The sequence below is a fragment of the Amblyomma maculatum genome, chromosome 1 (genome assembly GCF_055883805.1).
Source record: "Amblyomma maculatum isolate TAMU_Amacu chromosome 1, ASM5588380v1, whole genome shotgun sequence".
NCBI lineage: Eukaryota > Metazoa > Arthropoda > Arachnida > Ixodida > Ixodidae > Amblyomma > Amblyomma maculatum.
Window position 1 is genome coordinate 28889553 of NC_139344.1, and position 14652 is coordinate 28904204.

General features: G+C 43.0%; 1 protein-coding gene across 2 annotated transcripts in view; it reads right to left on the reverse strand.

The window, feature by feature from the left end:
• Positions 1-11668, reverse strand: part of LOC146202008 (ras-specific guanine nucleotide-releasing factor RalGPS1-like) — a 58122-nt gene extending 46454 nt beyond the window's left edge. The window contains exons 1-4 of one of the 2 annotated variants that reach the window (XM_084587905.1): positions 11194-11668; positions 10327-10433; positions 3711-3761; positions 2104-2187 (exon numbers count right to left, since the gene is read on the reverse strand). In XM_084587905.1, coding sequence (XP_084444031.1) covers positions 2104-2187; positions 3711-3761; positions 10327-10433; positions 11194-11266 — 315 coding nt within the window. In that variant the 5' untranslated portion in view covers positions 11267-11668. Of the gene's footprint in view, positions 1-2103; positions 2188-3710; positions 3762-10326; positions 10438-11193 lie in introns of both variants that reach the window. The other variant, XM_084587904.1, reaches the window with a different exon arrangement.
• Between the last annotated feature and the right edge of the window lie 2984 nt (positions 11669-14652).

A 14652-nucleotide genomic window follows, 5' to 3' on the forward strand; every position in this document is an offset into this window, starting at 1 on the left:
ATGGAGGCAAAACAAAGAGGCGTCCTTGTGCTGTGCAATGTCAGTGCACGTTAAAGAAATTTAGGCAGTTGAAATTACTTCGTAGCCCTCCACTACGGCACTTATTTCTCTCTTTCCGCTTTCACTCCCACCTTCTTCCCTTCCCTTATGATGCAGCTCAGGTGTAAACAAAAAAAAGTGTGACAAACACTGTGCCTTTCCTTCCCTGCGAAACAATTATTATCATTATTGTTCCAAAGAGAAAGTGCAGCTCTCAAGAATAAAATATATGTGCATACTTCAGCAACATAACCATTGCTCAGGAAAACAGAAAAATAAAAGGTTACTAATCAGTGAAGTGGATGTGTGACTAGTTACTGCTGTTCTACTAGTATATGCTAGTTAAGATAGATAGATGGATTTACTGAAAGGAAAAGCAGAGAGGTTGGCCGGAATAATTCAAGAAAGCACATATGGCTAATTTGGTCGAAATTTTCTTCTTCATAGTTTATTTTTGCAACCATCAGGCCTTTACCTGTACCATGATGAAAAATTGCAGCATGAAATGCTGTACAAGTTTCTAAAATGACTTTTTTTTTTATCTATGGTCAGTGAAAATTGTGAGCAAATTGCACTTATGATGGTCCTAGCACATCATACATTTTGCAGGTTTCTGGCGACAGAGTGTGATCCATCCTATACTCCACTTCATATATCAAGTGCAACACTGCCAAAGCTAGAGCTCTTGTTTGCCCTCCCCACATCCGCGATGAAAAATAGTGCCTGCTGTTGACGAGAGAAAATAATAGTTGCTTTGCCTGCAAGCTTAATATATTTTACATTTGCTATCAACATCATAAAAAGCACTTTTTTTTTTAGGGAGAAAGGATCAGATTCGGTGAATTTGTATGTTTTGTTTGTAGTTTTCTTTCGTGTCGCATTTTCGCTGCCCCGCAGCCCTGCCAGCTGTGCCCTCTGCGCTGCGCAACGCAGCGACCTCGCCTGCCTCTTCAAAGCGGATTTTTTTCCATGGGATCCGCACTGCGAAGATGTCTAGGCACGCTAAGCAAGTTATTGCAAACGTGTATGCTCGGAATATAGCCCGTGTCCACAAAAACCAATCGGCCACAAAACGAGCGCATAGTGATACGCCTCCCTTTTTTTTCTTGCGGACTACTTGCGTAGCTTTCGCTACGTTGCACCTGATGTATGGAATGGAGTATAGTATCACCAGTTTTTGAGGTTACAAATGTCGCAAAAGCAGGAATAAGCTTCAAGGTTATTTCCTCAGCTTTCATTTTTTTGTACAGTTGGTGTAACCCATCCCAGAGGAATTTAGTATCTGATGGCAGTAGATTGATTCTGTTTGTTGAGAGTAGCTCGTAAAATATTGAAGAATGCAATAAGGCTCCTAATTTCTTTATACTACATGCCTGTAATTCTGAAAGTGACTTTTGTATGGAGGGCTGACATATAAATATGAATAGTAAATTTCAATTTTCATTTTTAAGGTTACTATGAATTTAAAAGAAAAATTAACTGCTTTATTGCATGCAATAGACCTTTGCAAACATGCAGACATCCAAAACTTGTCCACTTTCTTCTTAGTTATTTAAAGTGCCAGGAATGATTTTATGAGTGTAATAATTGTAATTATCTGTATCACCTTCTTCCTTACATTACTAAATCTTTCAAGCCATGTACCACTTAGCTTAAAATAATATGCAGTTATGAGATCAGCATAAAATTATACATAACTATGGCACATTCAGTTACATTTCATGCATACATAACGAAAATAGCTTACTCCTTCATCTTCCCATAAGAAATGAAGCAAAGCAGTGCCACACATAGGAAGGTCTTTATACGAACAAGCTTCCAGTAAAAGGCAGAACTTTAAGAGCAAGTATTATCATCTCCAGTTAAACCTTTCAGAGGAATAGTTTCATTTGCAAAGGAAGAACCACATTTCATCTGCCACTGCATACAAAGCATTGATCTTTTATGAAAGTTTAGTTCTTTCCTTACACATACTTCACTTTTTTCTTTACAGGCAATTCAACCACAAATGGTTTGTAGAAAGCAGTCTGTCCTCCCAAGATGAAGGTTTCACACAATACTTGCATGGTTAAATCTGTTGGTCAGAGCCACAACATTAGGGGCTAGCTGAAGCTTCTCTCGCCTGTTCCAGCCACAACCAGCCAGCTCCTATGGGGAACAACAAGCAAAGAGCCTTTTACGGACTTTTCAAATTCCTGACACTCACCATTCAGAGTTCGCTTACCAAGACAAGGAGCATTATTTGGCTTTCAACATCAGTCATCTTATTGCCCTATAGGAGCTAGTAGATTCAATTCTAAATGGCATGCATTCATATAAAGTTTCAAGTCTGCAGAATTCAAAACATAATTACTGTGCTTTCACAGCCCTCTAGGTACCATGCTGTCATGAACTCGATGATGAACGCTCTAATATGGCTAAGAAATCCAAACTTAGTGATGATGGAATGTAAATACAGTTGTGCACCAAGATTTGAATGCACAGTGAAGAACCACAGGTTTTCAAAAAACAATCCAAGCACTTTTTGCCACAATATTTGCTCTTAACAGTTACTTTGGGGCATGAAGACCAACATAACATTTGCTTCATTCCAAGAGAAAGGAAGGACAATTATATTTTGGTTGACAAATTACATGCATAATGTTACTGAGAACCCAAGTGCCTATTTTGCTCGCTCCAGGTATGTGTAAAGAGACCATGTTTATTTTCACAACACTTCTTCACAACAATGAAAACAAACAAACAAAAAAGCCATGTAACTATATGGTGTGGCTCATTTTTAAGCATGCAAAATTGTGGATAGCATGAGAAAAAGTCACCTAGTAGCAGATGCCATATAATGCAACTCAAGAATGCAGCAGCAAACAACTCTCAAGAGAGGCTCTCCAGCCAGCAGTGTATGACATGACTAATCCCCTAGTGTCAAATTATCGGTAGCTAGCAGGCACCTCTGTGAAACAGGATTAACCTCGGCAGCACGAGAACTGCCCATTGGCGTTGGCTGGGGGGCTGCCCTAGAGGCGCATTCGCTGCTGCATCCGTTAGTGTAACTATAGATCTTCTGCAGTTGTTCTAGCATAAACTGTACCAAAATATGGATCGGGTATACTTTTTTTCATGCTTTATAGGTGCGTTTAAAATTATTTTTGGCATTGCATATGATCAATATTCAGCAACAGCATGCACTCCTCTGAATAATGCCTGGGAGCCACAACAATAATGGTCAAAATGCATGGTAGTGTCAAGTGATGGCTGGCATGGACTTTATGTTAAAATCTGATCATCATACGGGTCCTCATTGGTCAGCTGGTTAGCTGGCTCACTTGCTCTGGTCCTATTTGCAAGAGCTATTGGTCCTATTGCAGCCCAGAACCAAACGGTTAACTTAAGCTCAATGAAATGCCACAGCCGCTTTAACTAAATGGTGGGTCACCACAACACAATTCATATTTTGTGAAGTCTAAACAATACACTCATGCATGGCACGTTTTTTTTCAAAAATGTTTTTTTTTTTCTTTTTTTCAATTACTATACATGTCATTTTCTCAGTATCCAATCATACACGGCTTTGCTGCATTAAAACTGAAAATGCTCACTGCACATGGTCTTATATGAAAGCCTCCTTTTAACCTTTCAAAGATTATTCTTCATCTTTAAGTACCTGTACTCACCTGAGGATGAATTTTCAGAAATGCTTGCAAGTCCAGCAGTGTTAGCTGGTTCTGAAATAATGGCATCAGTAACAATCAAAACAGTTCTACACCAAGAAAAAACATTTTTCTCCTGATGCAGCACAGCACACAGTAAATATGTGTTGTGTTGTGTTGTGTTTTATGGCGCATAAGCAACTCAGGCTATCATGCGCCAAGCACAAGGTATATTATGGTTTTTTTTTTGTTTTTTTTTAGAAGGAATGAAGTGTTCAGATATCATAGCTTGTTCAGGAAAGATGTTTCGTCTAAGAAACTAAAAACACATGAAATGTCTACAATTGCATTCTCTCCTAGGAGAAGTAATGGATGGAATGGTATCTGTTTGGTGTAAAATTGAGTGAAATGCTTTTTCCGTAGCTTTTCGAGTTTTTTACATGAAATTAAAATGTGGTTTATAGTCAGTCCATGTCCACAGTCTTCACATATGGGTTCATCTTCTTTTTTGAGAATGAAACTATGAGTAAGATGCGTGTGTCCTATTCGAAGGCGACATAATATTACCTCCATGAAGCGTTTCTGGTGACTGCATGACTTCCATTCTTCGACAACTGGTTTCACGACGTGTAGTTTGTTGTTTATTTCATTTTTCCATGAGGCTTGCCATTTTTCCCTGAGCTTTTTTTGTATGAATTTCAAAACATCTTTGCGTGGTACATTTACTTTTTCTATTTTTGCTTTTCGGGCAGCTGCTGCACATTCGTCAGCTGTCTCGTTACCTACGATTCCGACACGGCTAGGTACCCAGCAGAATTTAATTTTGTAACCTCGTGTTTCGGCTGATGTTATACAATGTATTATTTTTCCCACTAAAGGTTCTGTTGCATTTTTAGAGTGTAATGCTGTGATTAAGCTGAGGGAGTCAGTGTAGATTATACTCTTTTCAATATTGCATTTTATTATTTTTTTCCACAGCTATGGATATGGCATAACTTTCTGCAGTGAACACTGATGCACAATTGGGCAACCTAACTGTTTTCTGGCGATTGTTTTCTACGACACCACTACCAACATATGAGGTAGTTTTAGAACCATCGGTATAAAATGTATTGTGGTCTTTGTATTTTTCCTCTAATGTCAGGAATTCTTGTAATATGTGTTCGTGTGGAGTTTGTTGTTTGTCAAACTGTGTTAAAGTAAGGTCGCATACACAGGGAAATTTATACCAAGGGGGTAATGGATCAGGGCATTGTGCAATGTCGGGGAGTGTATCGAGTATTTTTATTTCTTCGCACATCTGTTCAAAGCGGAGGAGGAGGGGTCTGACTGCTTGCGGTTTGTTGTTGAACAGGGTTCTGGACGGGCACTTTGTTACTATGGGGTAGCAGAGGTGTGTTGGTAGCGAACGGATCTTAAGAATGTATGAACAAGTTAGCATGGTTCTTCTGTCCTCAAGAGATGGTTCGTTGGTTTCTACATACAGACTTCGCACAGGCGACGTCCTGTATGCCCCGGTCGAAAGACGCAGACCTAGGTTGTGGACTGGGTCTAGTCGTTTTAGGTATGAGGGTCTTGCGGAACCGTAGACTATGCAACCGTAGTCCAAGCTCGAACGTACAACTGAACGATAAATCTGCAGAAGGCATGTCGTGTCGGATCCCCAGCGTTTACGTGACAGCACTTTAAGTATATTTAAAGATTGGGAGGCTTTCTTTTTAAGGGTGTTTATGTGGGGGAGGAAAGTAAGCTTGCTGTCGAAAGTAATGCCTAGAAAATTATGTTCGTGTTTTACTGGGAGAGCAATGTCATTGAGGTAAACTGTAGGGTCCACTTGCAAACCTCGTCTAAGTGAGAATAAAACGGCTATTGATTTCTCTGCAAAGAACCTGAAACCATTTCTATCTGCCCATGTCGCTAGTTTATTCACTGTTAATTGAATTTGTCTCTCACACGTTGATACATTAGAGGATGTACATGCTATTTGTAGGTCATCGACATAGACTGAATGCATGATGGTCGTTGGGATTATTTTTACTATGGAGTTCATTTTTACTATAAACAGCATGGTACTCAAGATGCACCCCTGAGGGACACCATTCTCCTGAGTGAAACGTTTTGACAGAGTAGCACCGAGACGAACTTGGAAAGAACGGTCGGACAAAAACTCTTTCAAGCATTTTAACATTCTGCCGCGGATGCCAAGGTCCCCCGGGTCACGTAGGATTCCATACCTCCACGTCGTGTCATAAGCTTTTTCTAAATAAAAAAATACGGCAAGGCAGTGTTGTCTGCGTATAAATGCTTCTCGTACTGTATTTTCCAAGCGCACAAGATGATCAGTTGTCGAACATCCTTTTCTAAATCCACATTGGTGGGTGTCGAGAAGTTTGCGAGATTCAAGTGTAAACATGAGCCTGATATTTAGAACACTTTCAAACGATTTAGCGATACAACTCGTTAGTGCTATGGGCCTATAACTGCTTGGGGATGTTGGTGGCTTTCCATGTTTCAGTAACGGAACAATAATGGCTTTCTTCCAGGCCTGCGGTATTTCTCCTGACATCCATACCTTGTTAAAAAATTTTAAGAGTGCTTCAACTGAGGATTCAGAAAGATGGGCTAGCATTTGATAGTGTATTTCATCTGGGCCAGGTGCTGTACGTTTGCCGGAAGAGAGAACTGTGTTTATTTCTTGTAGTGTAAGGGGACTGTTGTATGATTCGTGAACGCTGCCAGTAGTAGGTAATTTCTGTCTTTCTGCTTGGCTTTTATACTTTAAAAATGATTCTGAATAATGTGATGAGCTAGATACCATGAAAAAATGTTCACCTAAAATGTCCGCTTGCTCTTGAATGCTTGTCTGGGTATTTGGGTCTGTAAGGAGAGGAACTGTAAACGGGGAGTACTTGACATTTAATTTATTTACTTGTGCCCACATATCCTTGGATGTTATATGACTGTTTATAGAAGAGATGTAATGCTGCCATAAAGCTTTTTTAGTAGTACGACGTACATAGCGCGCTTTAGCTCTAGCCTTTTTGAAAATTAGGAGATTTTCTTGTGTGGGGTACCTGCGAAATATACTCCACGCCTTATTTTGTTTTTTCTTTGCCTCCCTGCAGTCTTTTGTCCACCACACTTTACAGTTCTGTCTCACAACTCCAGATGATTGAGGGATGGCTTGGCGTGCGGCGGCTAAAATACAAGAGGTAAATCTTTCATTTAACTCGTCGACATTAAAATCTTCGGCAAATAGTTTTCCTAAGTCGGCTTTCTCTTTAAAAAGCTTCCAGTCTGCTAAATGCAGCTTCCAACATCTTGGTTTGGTTTGAATTATAGATGGTGATGATGTTAGACTGATTGTTGTAGGTAGGTGATCACTTCCATGCGGATTATCTAAGGCATCCCATTTAAAATCACTAAAAACCGATGATGAGCAGAAAGATAAATCAATAAAACTCATTTTACCGGAGCTCGGGGAGCAGTAAGTGGGTTTTCCGGTGTTAAGTAAGCAGATATTATTGCACAGAATAAAGTCTTCTAAAATTTGGCCCCTCGTGTCAGTTTTTTCACTGCCCCAGAAAGAAGAGTGGGCGTTAAAATCGCCAACTACTACGCATGGATCTGGCAGTTGGCTGAAAAGGTCTTCGATATCATGGAGTGTTATTTTTAAGTGTGGCTCTATATAAATACTGCAAATTGTGATTGTTTTATACGTGATAAGTGTGGCAGCTACTGCTTCTAGCCGAGTTTTGAGCCTATGTTCACGAGCTGCAATATTGTTTTTAACTATGATGGCAACACCGCCCGAGAGCCTGCATGCCTGCTCTCGATCACGGCGGAAGACTTTGTATTTTTTAAGAATATTCACATGTAGAGGACTCAGGTTTGTTTCCTGCAGACATAAGGCCACAGGTGAATATGTTGCTAAAATGTCTTTTATATCGCTTAAGTTATTAAGCAGTCCCCTGCAATTCCAGTTTATTACAAAAGCCATCTTAAGCTATACGAGTAAAATAGAGACTACGTTGTTTTTGGCCCCGTGATTCGGGGCTTGTCCTTTTTTGCACGCTCTAAGGAGTCCCGCCGTCTTGACAGCACAGGACTACCCTGTGTTGTCGTGTCCATCGCGTCCTCAGACACGCTGGATGACCGCGGACAACACACCGGAACGCTTGAAGTAGGCCTCCCCGTGTGAGAAGAGGCCTTGGGCCCCGCAGACCTGGAAGGTCGCGAAGCCTGCTTTGGGGGTGGTGGAGCAGCGCCAGCTGCAGCCACCATGGGCGCGGATGGCTCCACACCAGGGTCACTACCCGCGACCTGGGCAGGTGCCGAAGCACGCTGTGACGCTGCGCCCTGTTGCGTCACAACGGAGTAAGTTGGGCTTTGGACCAATGAAAGCCGCTTTCTCGCCTCTCCGAATGTAATGTTCTCAGTGACTTTTAAGGTTACAATTTCTTTTTCTTTCTTCCGTGTTGGGCAGGATCTTGAGTATGCTGGGTGGTTGCCCTCACAGTTTACGTAAAGGTTTGGTTCAGTTTGGCAGTTGTCAGTGGCATGTTCATTTGAGGCACATTTTGCACAGGTGAGTCGGCCTCGGCAGCTCTGGGAGCTGTGGCCATATCTCTGGCAGTTATAACAGCGACGTGGGTTAGGTATGTACAGCCTGAGTTGCAGCTTTGTGTATCCTACTTCAACGGAGTCTGGAAGGGTGCTCAGCGCAAATGTCAAGACGATGTGCTTAGTTTGGATCTCTTTGTTGTCTCGCCTGATCTTGATTCGATAAACGTTGATGACATTTTGGTCCTTGAGTCCTTCGAGCAATTCTTCTTCGGTCAGAAACTTGACGTCATTATCTGAAATGACCCCACGAACTGTATTGAGTGAGCGGTGTGGTGAGATTGTGACAGGGACGTCACCGAATGATGTAGCAGCTGCTAGCTTTTCGCACTGGTGGTTGTACAGCACTTCTAAGAGGAGGTCACTATTTGGTAGCTTTTTGACTTTGTAGCCTGGACCTATTGTGTCTGTGAGAGTCTTTGTCACAAGGAACGGTGAGACTTGACGGGCAGTTTTTTCTGCTTGTTCAGAGTGAATGACATGAAAGCGGGGAAAGCTGTTTACATTTTTAGTGAAAAACTTGTTCGTCACATCGGTGTGCCCTCTCTTGGCGGGAGGGCAATCCGTTGCGGAAAGGGAAGAAGCCATAAAATTTATTTTATTGTTCGGTTATGGTACCAGCCACCCACCATGGAGTCCAACAAGGGGACGGGACAGGTGCCTAAAAAAAAACCCTGCCCACGCCAGCTGTATACCTTAACTATAACCTAATATGGCTCAACTCAGGGTAGTCAGCCACACAAGGTTAACCCTCGCCGCCGGGAAGTAAGGAAAAAACCAAGAAGAGAGTAGAGGACAGGAGAGTTGTAGGATAGATGACAGGAAAGTGAAAGATGGAGGGGAGGACAGGAAAAGGCGACTGCCGATTTCCCCCGGGTGGGTCAGCCCGGAGGTGCCGTCTATGGGAAGCGTGGGCCAAAGTGGTGTGTTGCCTCCGCCGAGGGGCCTTAACGGTTCGAACACTCGGCATCGGCTCAACCACCAGGATCCCCTTTTCCCCAGACACGGCGATGCCACGCACGGCTAAGCGTGGGTGCTGGGGTCCGTGGTGTCGCACAGTACACGCAAACACCTGCTTTAACAGGTGCCCCCTGCGGGGCACACAGTAAATAGACTGCCACTGTCCCATTATAAAACGATTACTTATCAAGGTTAAAAAACAACTTCATTAGAACATATAACAAATTGCAGTGATACACGTAAGGCAATTACGAGCAGAACCATTCTATTTTGCATCCTGCTTTTGACGCACATCAGTTATTGTAGGAAGAATAACCCAAGTACATAACGGTATCAAATATCACTGCAGTTACTGATAGTTTTAAACTTAGCACTTTGCATTTTGCAGCAAATACTAAACTTAGATGAGTGCAATTGAGAGCATTGCACAGTGATACTGCCTATTACATTCTTTGCTGATAAGCAACCCCTACAAAAGCAGCATACCCACAAGCTTCCTTTCGAAACTGGGCTGGATATAATATGTAGCTGGTTTATTGCGGAGAGGCTTCAAGGTGTGCAGCTCAAAAGTCTGCCTTTTGCATGAGGCCAGCAGCATTTCATGGAAAGTGTTAATTCCATCTGTATTAAACACTCATTAATATACCAGTAGATCGAAACACAGTTTTTTCGGAGGTGGTTTTATACCATGCTTTGCACTTAGGATGGGAAGGCCCAGAAATTGGAATTCTGCTCATTTCTGATGTGCCAGGATCTGCTGCAAAACAGGTACCACTGGAACGCATTCTGGCATTGAAGTCTATGCATCTGAGACAACCTAATTAATTCAGCGGTTTCATCTGGTACACTTCCAAGAGCACATGAGTCATGCAAGTAAGCAACACCACATTTACCAAATCATTGCTTATGCGTCAATAATTTCCACCTAATTCATAAATAATATTTAGAGAGAGCACCCAAAAGAATGCATTTGCTTCATGTGCCGCCTTCTGCAAAACGATGCTTGTACACTCATTGACAATGTCAAAGATGACGGTGCTGAGCCGTGTTGACTCACAGCCAGTTCTTCTGTGTCCACCTTAAGCACATCCAGAGTGCCCTCACAATTGTTGAGTGGTTGCTCCGAGCGCAAACTCCACACTGAGCCATCACAGGGCCAGCGTTCTGCCTGCACAAAGGCACAAAACTGAAGATAAGTTCTTTCCTATAAATACCGTGACATTTTACACTACGCTGCTCATGTAGCAAGTTGCTCAACTTTTAAGTTTCCTGTGCCTCAGGCTTTTAAATATTTGGTGCAAATACAAGTTACCATGACGTTTGAATTATGAACACCCTGAAAAATTATAAAAAAATAATGGATAGCAAAAGCCAAAATGGATGTCAAACGAGCATTGTAGTCTAGCTAGTATTAACAGAAGCATAAAGATTTTTGGGGAAACATCTTTCTGCAATAAAAATAAGCTCAAACGATTACGATTCATGTGCCTCCCCCATGCACGATAATGTGTAATATGTGCTGGCAGCATTTGACCAGTTAGCTAAAGTTATATCTCTGCCAAATTGCTGCACAACAAGCACACTTGGAAGCAGGAAGTGCGGCGACAAAAAACATTCCACAGGCTCGCAAGCACACAAATTTGTGCTTCAGGCTGCAAACTTTGAACATGAAGACACACACTTAGATTACTAATTCGCCAGCCTGAAATGACTTCACAATTATCAGATGACACGCCCCCGGCAAGGACTGACTCCTTCTATACGCAGGATTTACGCGGCCTGTTGTTACACGCTCGTCAGCTACACGAAAAACGTAGCCGTCATCTTTCTGAAGTCTCCAATACATTAAAATTCATTTTCACTTCAATATGCAAAAACCTAACGCATGCTTTTCACGTAAAAAAAAAAAAAAAAAAAAATGTACTCGCCTCAGTAGCGTGTGAACTGTCAGTCTGGACTCCGCGCGTATCTGCGGGAACCATAGCGCCGTACTTCATTCAGACACTCACATCAGAAGTTTCTAAAAGATGGCCATATGAAAGTTTAAGGCACCGTTCAAACTATCACAGGCTCCACGATCACATGTCCAAACAGCTGCCGATTAAAAGCTTGTATACGTCGACGCATGGCGCGTATACGACGCCGATTGCGCGTAGTTACTTTACGTACTGTTGAACGCATACTGCACATAATGACAGCATTACAGCACTTGCTCATGCCACATGCACCACGTCAATAACAACACACAGTGATCGAGTACGGCTAAATTTGCAGGCTACGGCAGGGAACCCGACCATCAACCCGATGATCCGATTCCGACAAACTCTCGTATCGACCGCAATGCGGATTGTATCGGCCTCGTCTAGGCTCTAACGGGCCTTGTAACGGCAACAGATGCGTCGCCGGTAGCCGGTGCGGCCCTGGTATGGCCGGTACCCCAAGACAGCTCATGGACCATAGGCCTCCAAGCGGCTGCGGTGTTTGCGGTTCAAAGCTGAGGCAGGCTGAGGCTAATATGCGGCAGATGCGGCTCAGGTCTCAGATTATCTCCCTTGTCTCTGACGAGCCTACGGTTGTTGAGGTTTAACATTAGTTGAAATGATGTTAAGTTCAGGTGAGAGTTTCACAGGCTAAACTCGTTGTGGATTATTGGCTCCTACCACCTGCCAAAGTTAACAAGTACGCCGCGGACGCAATTATAATTAAAATGTGCTCACCTACATAGCACGGGTTCAGTATTTCCGTTACGTTAGTGGATTCTCTTGATCCACGGTCACGGTGTCCACGGTGTAGGAACTTACGCACTCGGGCGATTAGGGACGCCATAGTGGAGGGCTCCAGAAATTCTGACTATCCGCGTTCTTTAACCTGCCCTCAGATCGCGCAGTACGCCTTGCTTTTCGTCTCCATCGAAAAGCGGCCCGATTGTCAAATTGGTTTTGAGGAAAGGTAAGAAGCAGTAATTGCCCCCGCGCCAATGAGAGAAAAAATTATGAATATGTGATGAATTGAAAAATGAGAGAGAAGAAGCGCCGCAGTGCATGGGAAGTCTGAAACAATTTTGACCCCCTTCTTAATGACATCACACAACATTGACAGAACTATATAACAACGCGGCGGATGCGTCCGACTTGCTCATATGCCACATGAGGGCATTTTATATGTCCATGTCGTATGCCCAATTTATAGCGCCCCCATGGGCGCCCCTTTATGAAATTGGTCCAATTCGAGAAACGAGGCCTCGATAACGAGTTTCTGGGTTTGGGGGCATGGGAGGAGAGGTCAATTTCATGCTCGAATTACGATGGGCATTCCCAAGAATATAGCCATGTACGTGACCCTCTAAAAAACGTGACCCAGGTAAAAACGTCCCCGGAAAAAAGGTCCTCAGAAGATACGCCCCCGAAAAAAAGTCCCCGAAAGAAACGTCCCCTGAAGAAGAGGCAACTAGGAAAAAACGTCCCCAAGGCCAAAACCGGTCCTAAAAAGGATTTCTTCCGAAACTCACATAAAAAAAAAAAAACGTTTTATGCCATTTTTTCTTGACTTTGAGTTACATGTAATCATCATTTGGAACCAGCGTCCTCTGGGGGCCCGAAATGTTTCAAGAACTGCGTAAAAGAATGGTGAAAGAGCCATCTGGCTCTTTATACATTGCGAGGGAATTCCGAGCTCGCAGCTCGTTAAGAAATCATTATGGCAGAACTAATAAGTTTGGTAACACTGTCCACTTGGAAAGGTACAAGCGGATCGAGAACCGCCCAAAGCAGAATAAAACGTCACTAGAATTACTTTCCAGACCTTCTGGCGACGAGGTTCAACCGACGTCCTTCTGATGCTGGTGTAGAATTGTGATAAGGGTATAAGCAGGACGAAGGTTAACCGGTCGTGCATCGCGGACATATTAAAGCATAGCTCCAAGCTTCTCCGGTAAAGCCTCTTTTCCCCGCAAACAAAGTGAAGACGAGGCGCTGTCACTGGTATTACCGCTGCCATAATTTTTTGTTTGTCATGTAATGCCCGCATCAGTTCGATCTTCTGGTCAATTCCAAGCCGACAGGTGAAACCACTGTAATAAAGTTAACATGCATCATTCATCATTGCAGCTCGCCACGGGGAAACGCAGGGACATTTTTTCCTACTTCGCCAATAGGGACATTTTTTCCGGGGACATTTGCTCCGGGGACGTTTTTTCCGGGGACGTTTTTACCGGATCCCGCCCGATATCCAGTACAGGCCCAAGATGCATGAACGTTAGGTAAGCAGGGTCCCTCTTGAAGTCAGATTGTATTTTGTTAAATCTCGGTGAATGGTGGAGGAGACAAAGTTGTTGATCATGTTGACGCTTCATGGCCCTGTCGACACTACAAGTTTGTCCTGCCCTAGCTGTTGTGAACGCATGCTGGCCATACTGCCTGGAGGCAGCATTCATGGACGACCCTGCAGGCCTCACAGGTCACATATATGTATGTATAACTTTATTAAGGAGCCGGAAAACGACGGGTTAAAGCGTCGTGACGCTGGCCATGTTGTCACGATTGAGGTACCCATATATTTCAAAAGGCCATCTTGCCAGAGCCTCTAGGTGATGAATTTCGATCATGGGTTTTAGAAGTCTTCAGCGTCTTTGCACTGTTTCTCATGAGTTCAAATCCAAATCTATATAATCTTGGCGTAAATAGGTATTAAACCACAGTCCAGGAGATAACGAGACCTCTTCACATGAACCAACGCCAGATGTTTCAGCACTCCCACAGTGTATGAAAGATGAAGAAAAAAGACGCAGTATGTCATCGTTGTATTGTTTGCTAGGTTTTAATTGCATGTCACAGTGCAATGCAAACCTAGCATATGTTTTTTTTTTATGTTGAGTGATAACGTATCAGCAATGAACAACTCTCTGGCTTGTGTTACTACGCGAAAGCCTAATCTCGTTGCTAGCATGTGCGACCAAAACCTAGCAGATGCTCCAATTCTTGCGTAGAAAGAAAAAAAATTGCGAGGGGCTTTAGCGACTGAAGTAGTGAAAGGCGAACGCCCGAGTGCCGCATTCTGCTACGCAACCGGCACTAATTAGGAATGAATCGTTAATTTATTAGAGTTGAGGTAGGTAATAATCATTTATTAGCAATTAATTAGGTAACACTGAATGACTTGATTAGTCATTAATTAGCAATTAATACTTAATTACTCATTTACATATGACCATATAAGGCACGCATTCGCGCATACTGCAGTGGTACTCCGATTGGTTGAGACCTCTATGACGTCATCCCGCCTCAGCCAATCATAGCCGCCGCAAAAGCGGGACACATTTGGTCCAGGACAGCATGAGCCGTTTCGCCTTAATGTTCAACACCAGACCAGGATTCTCTTCTCACTT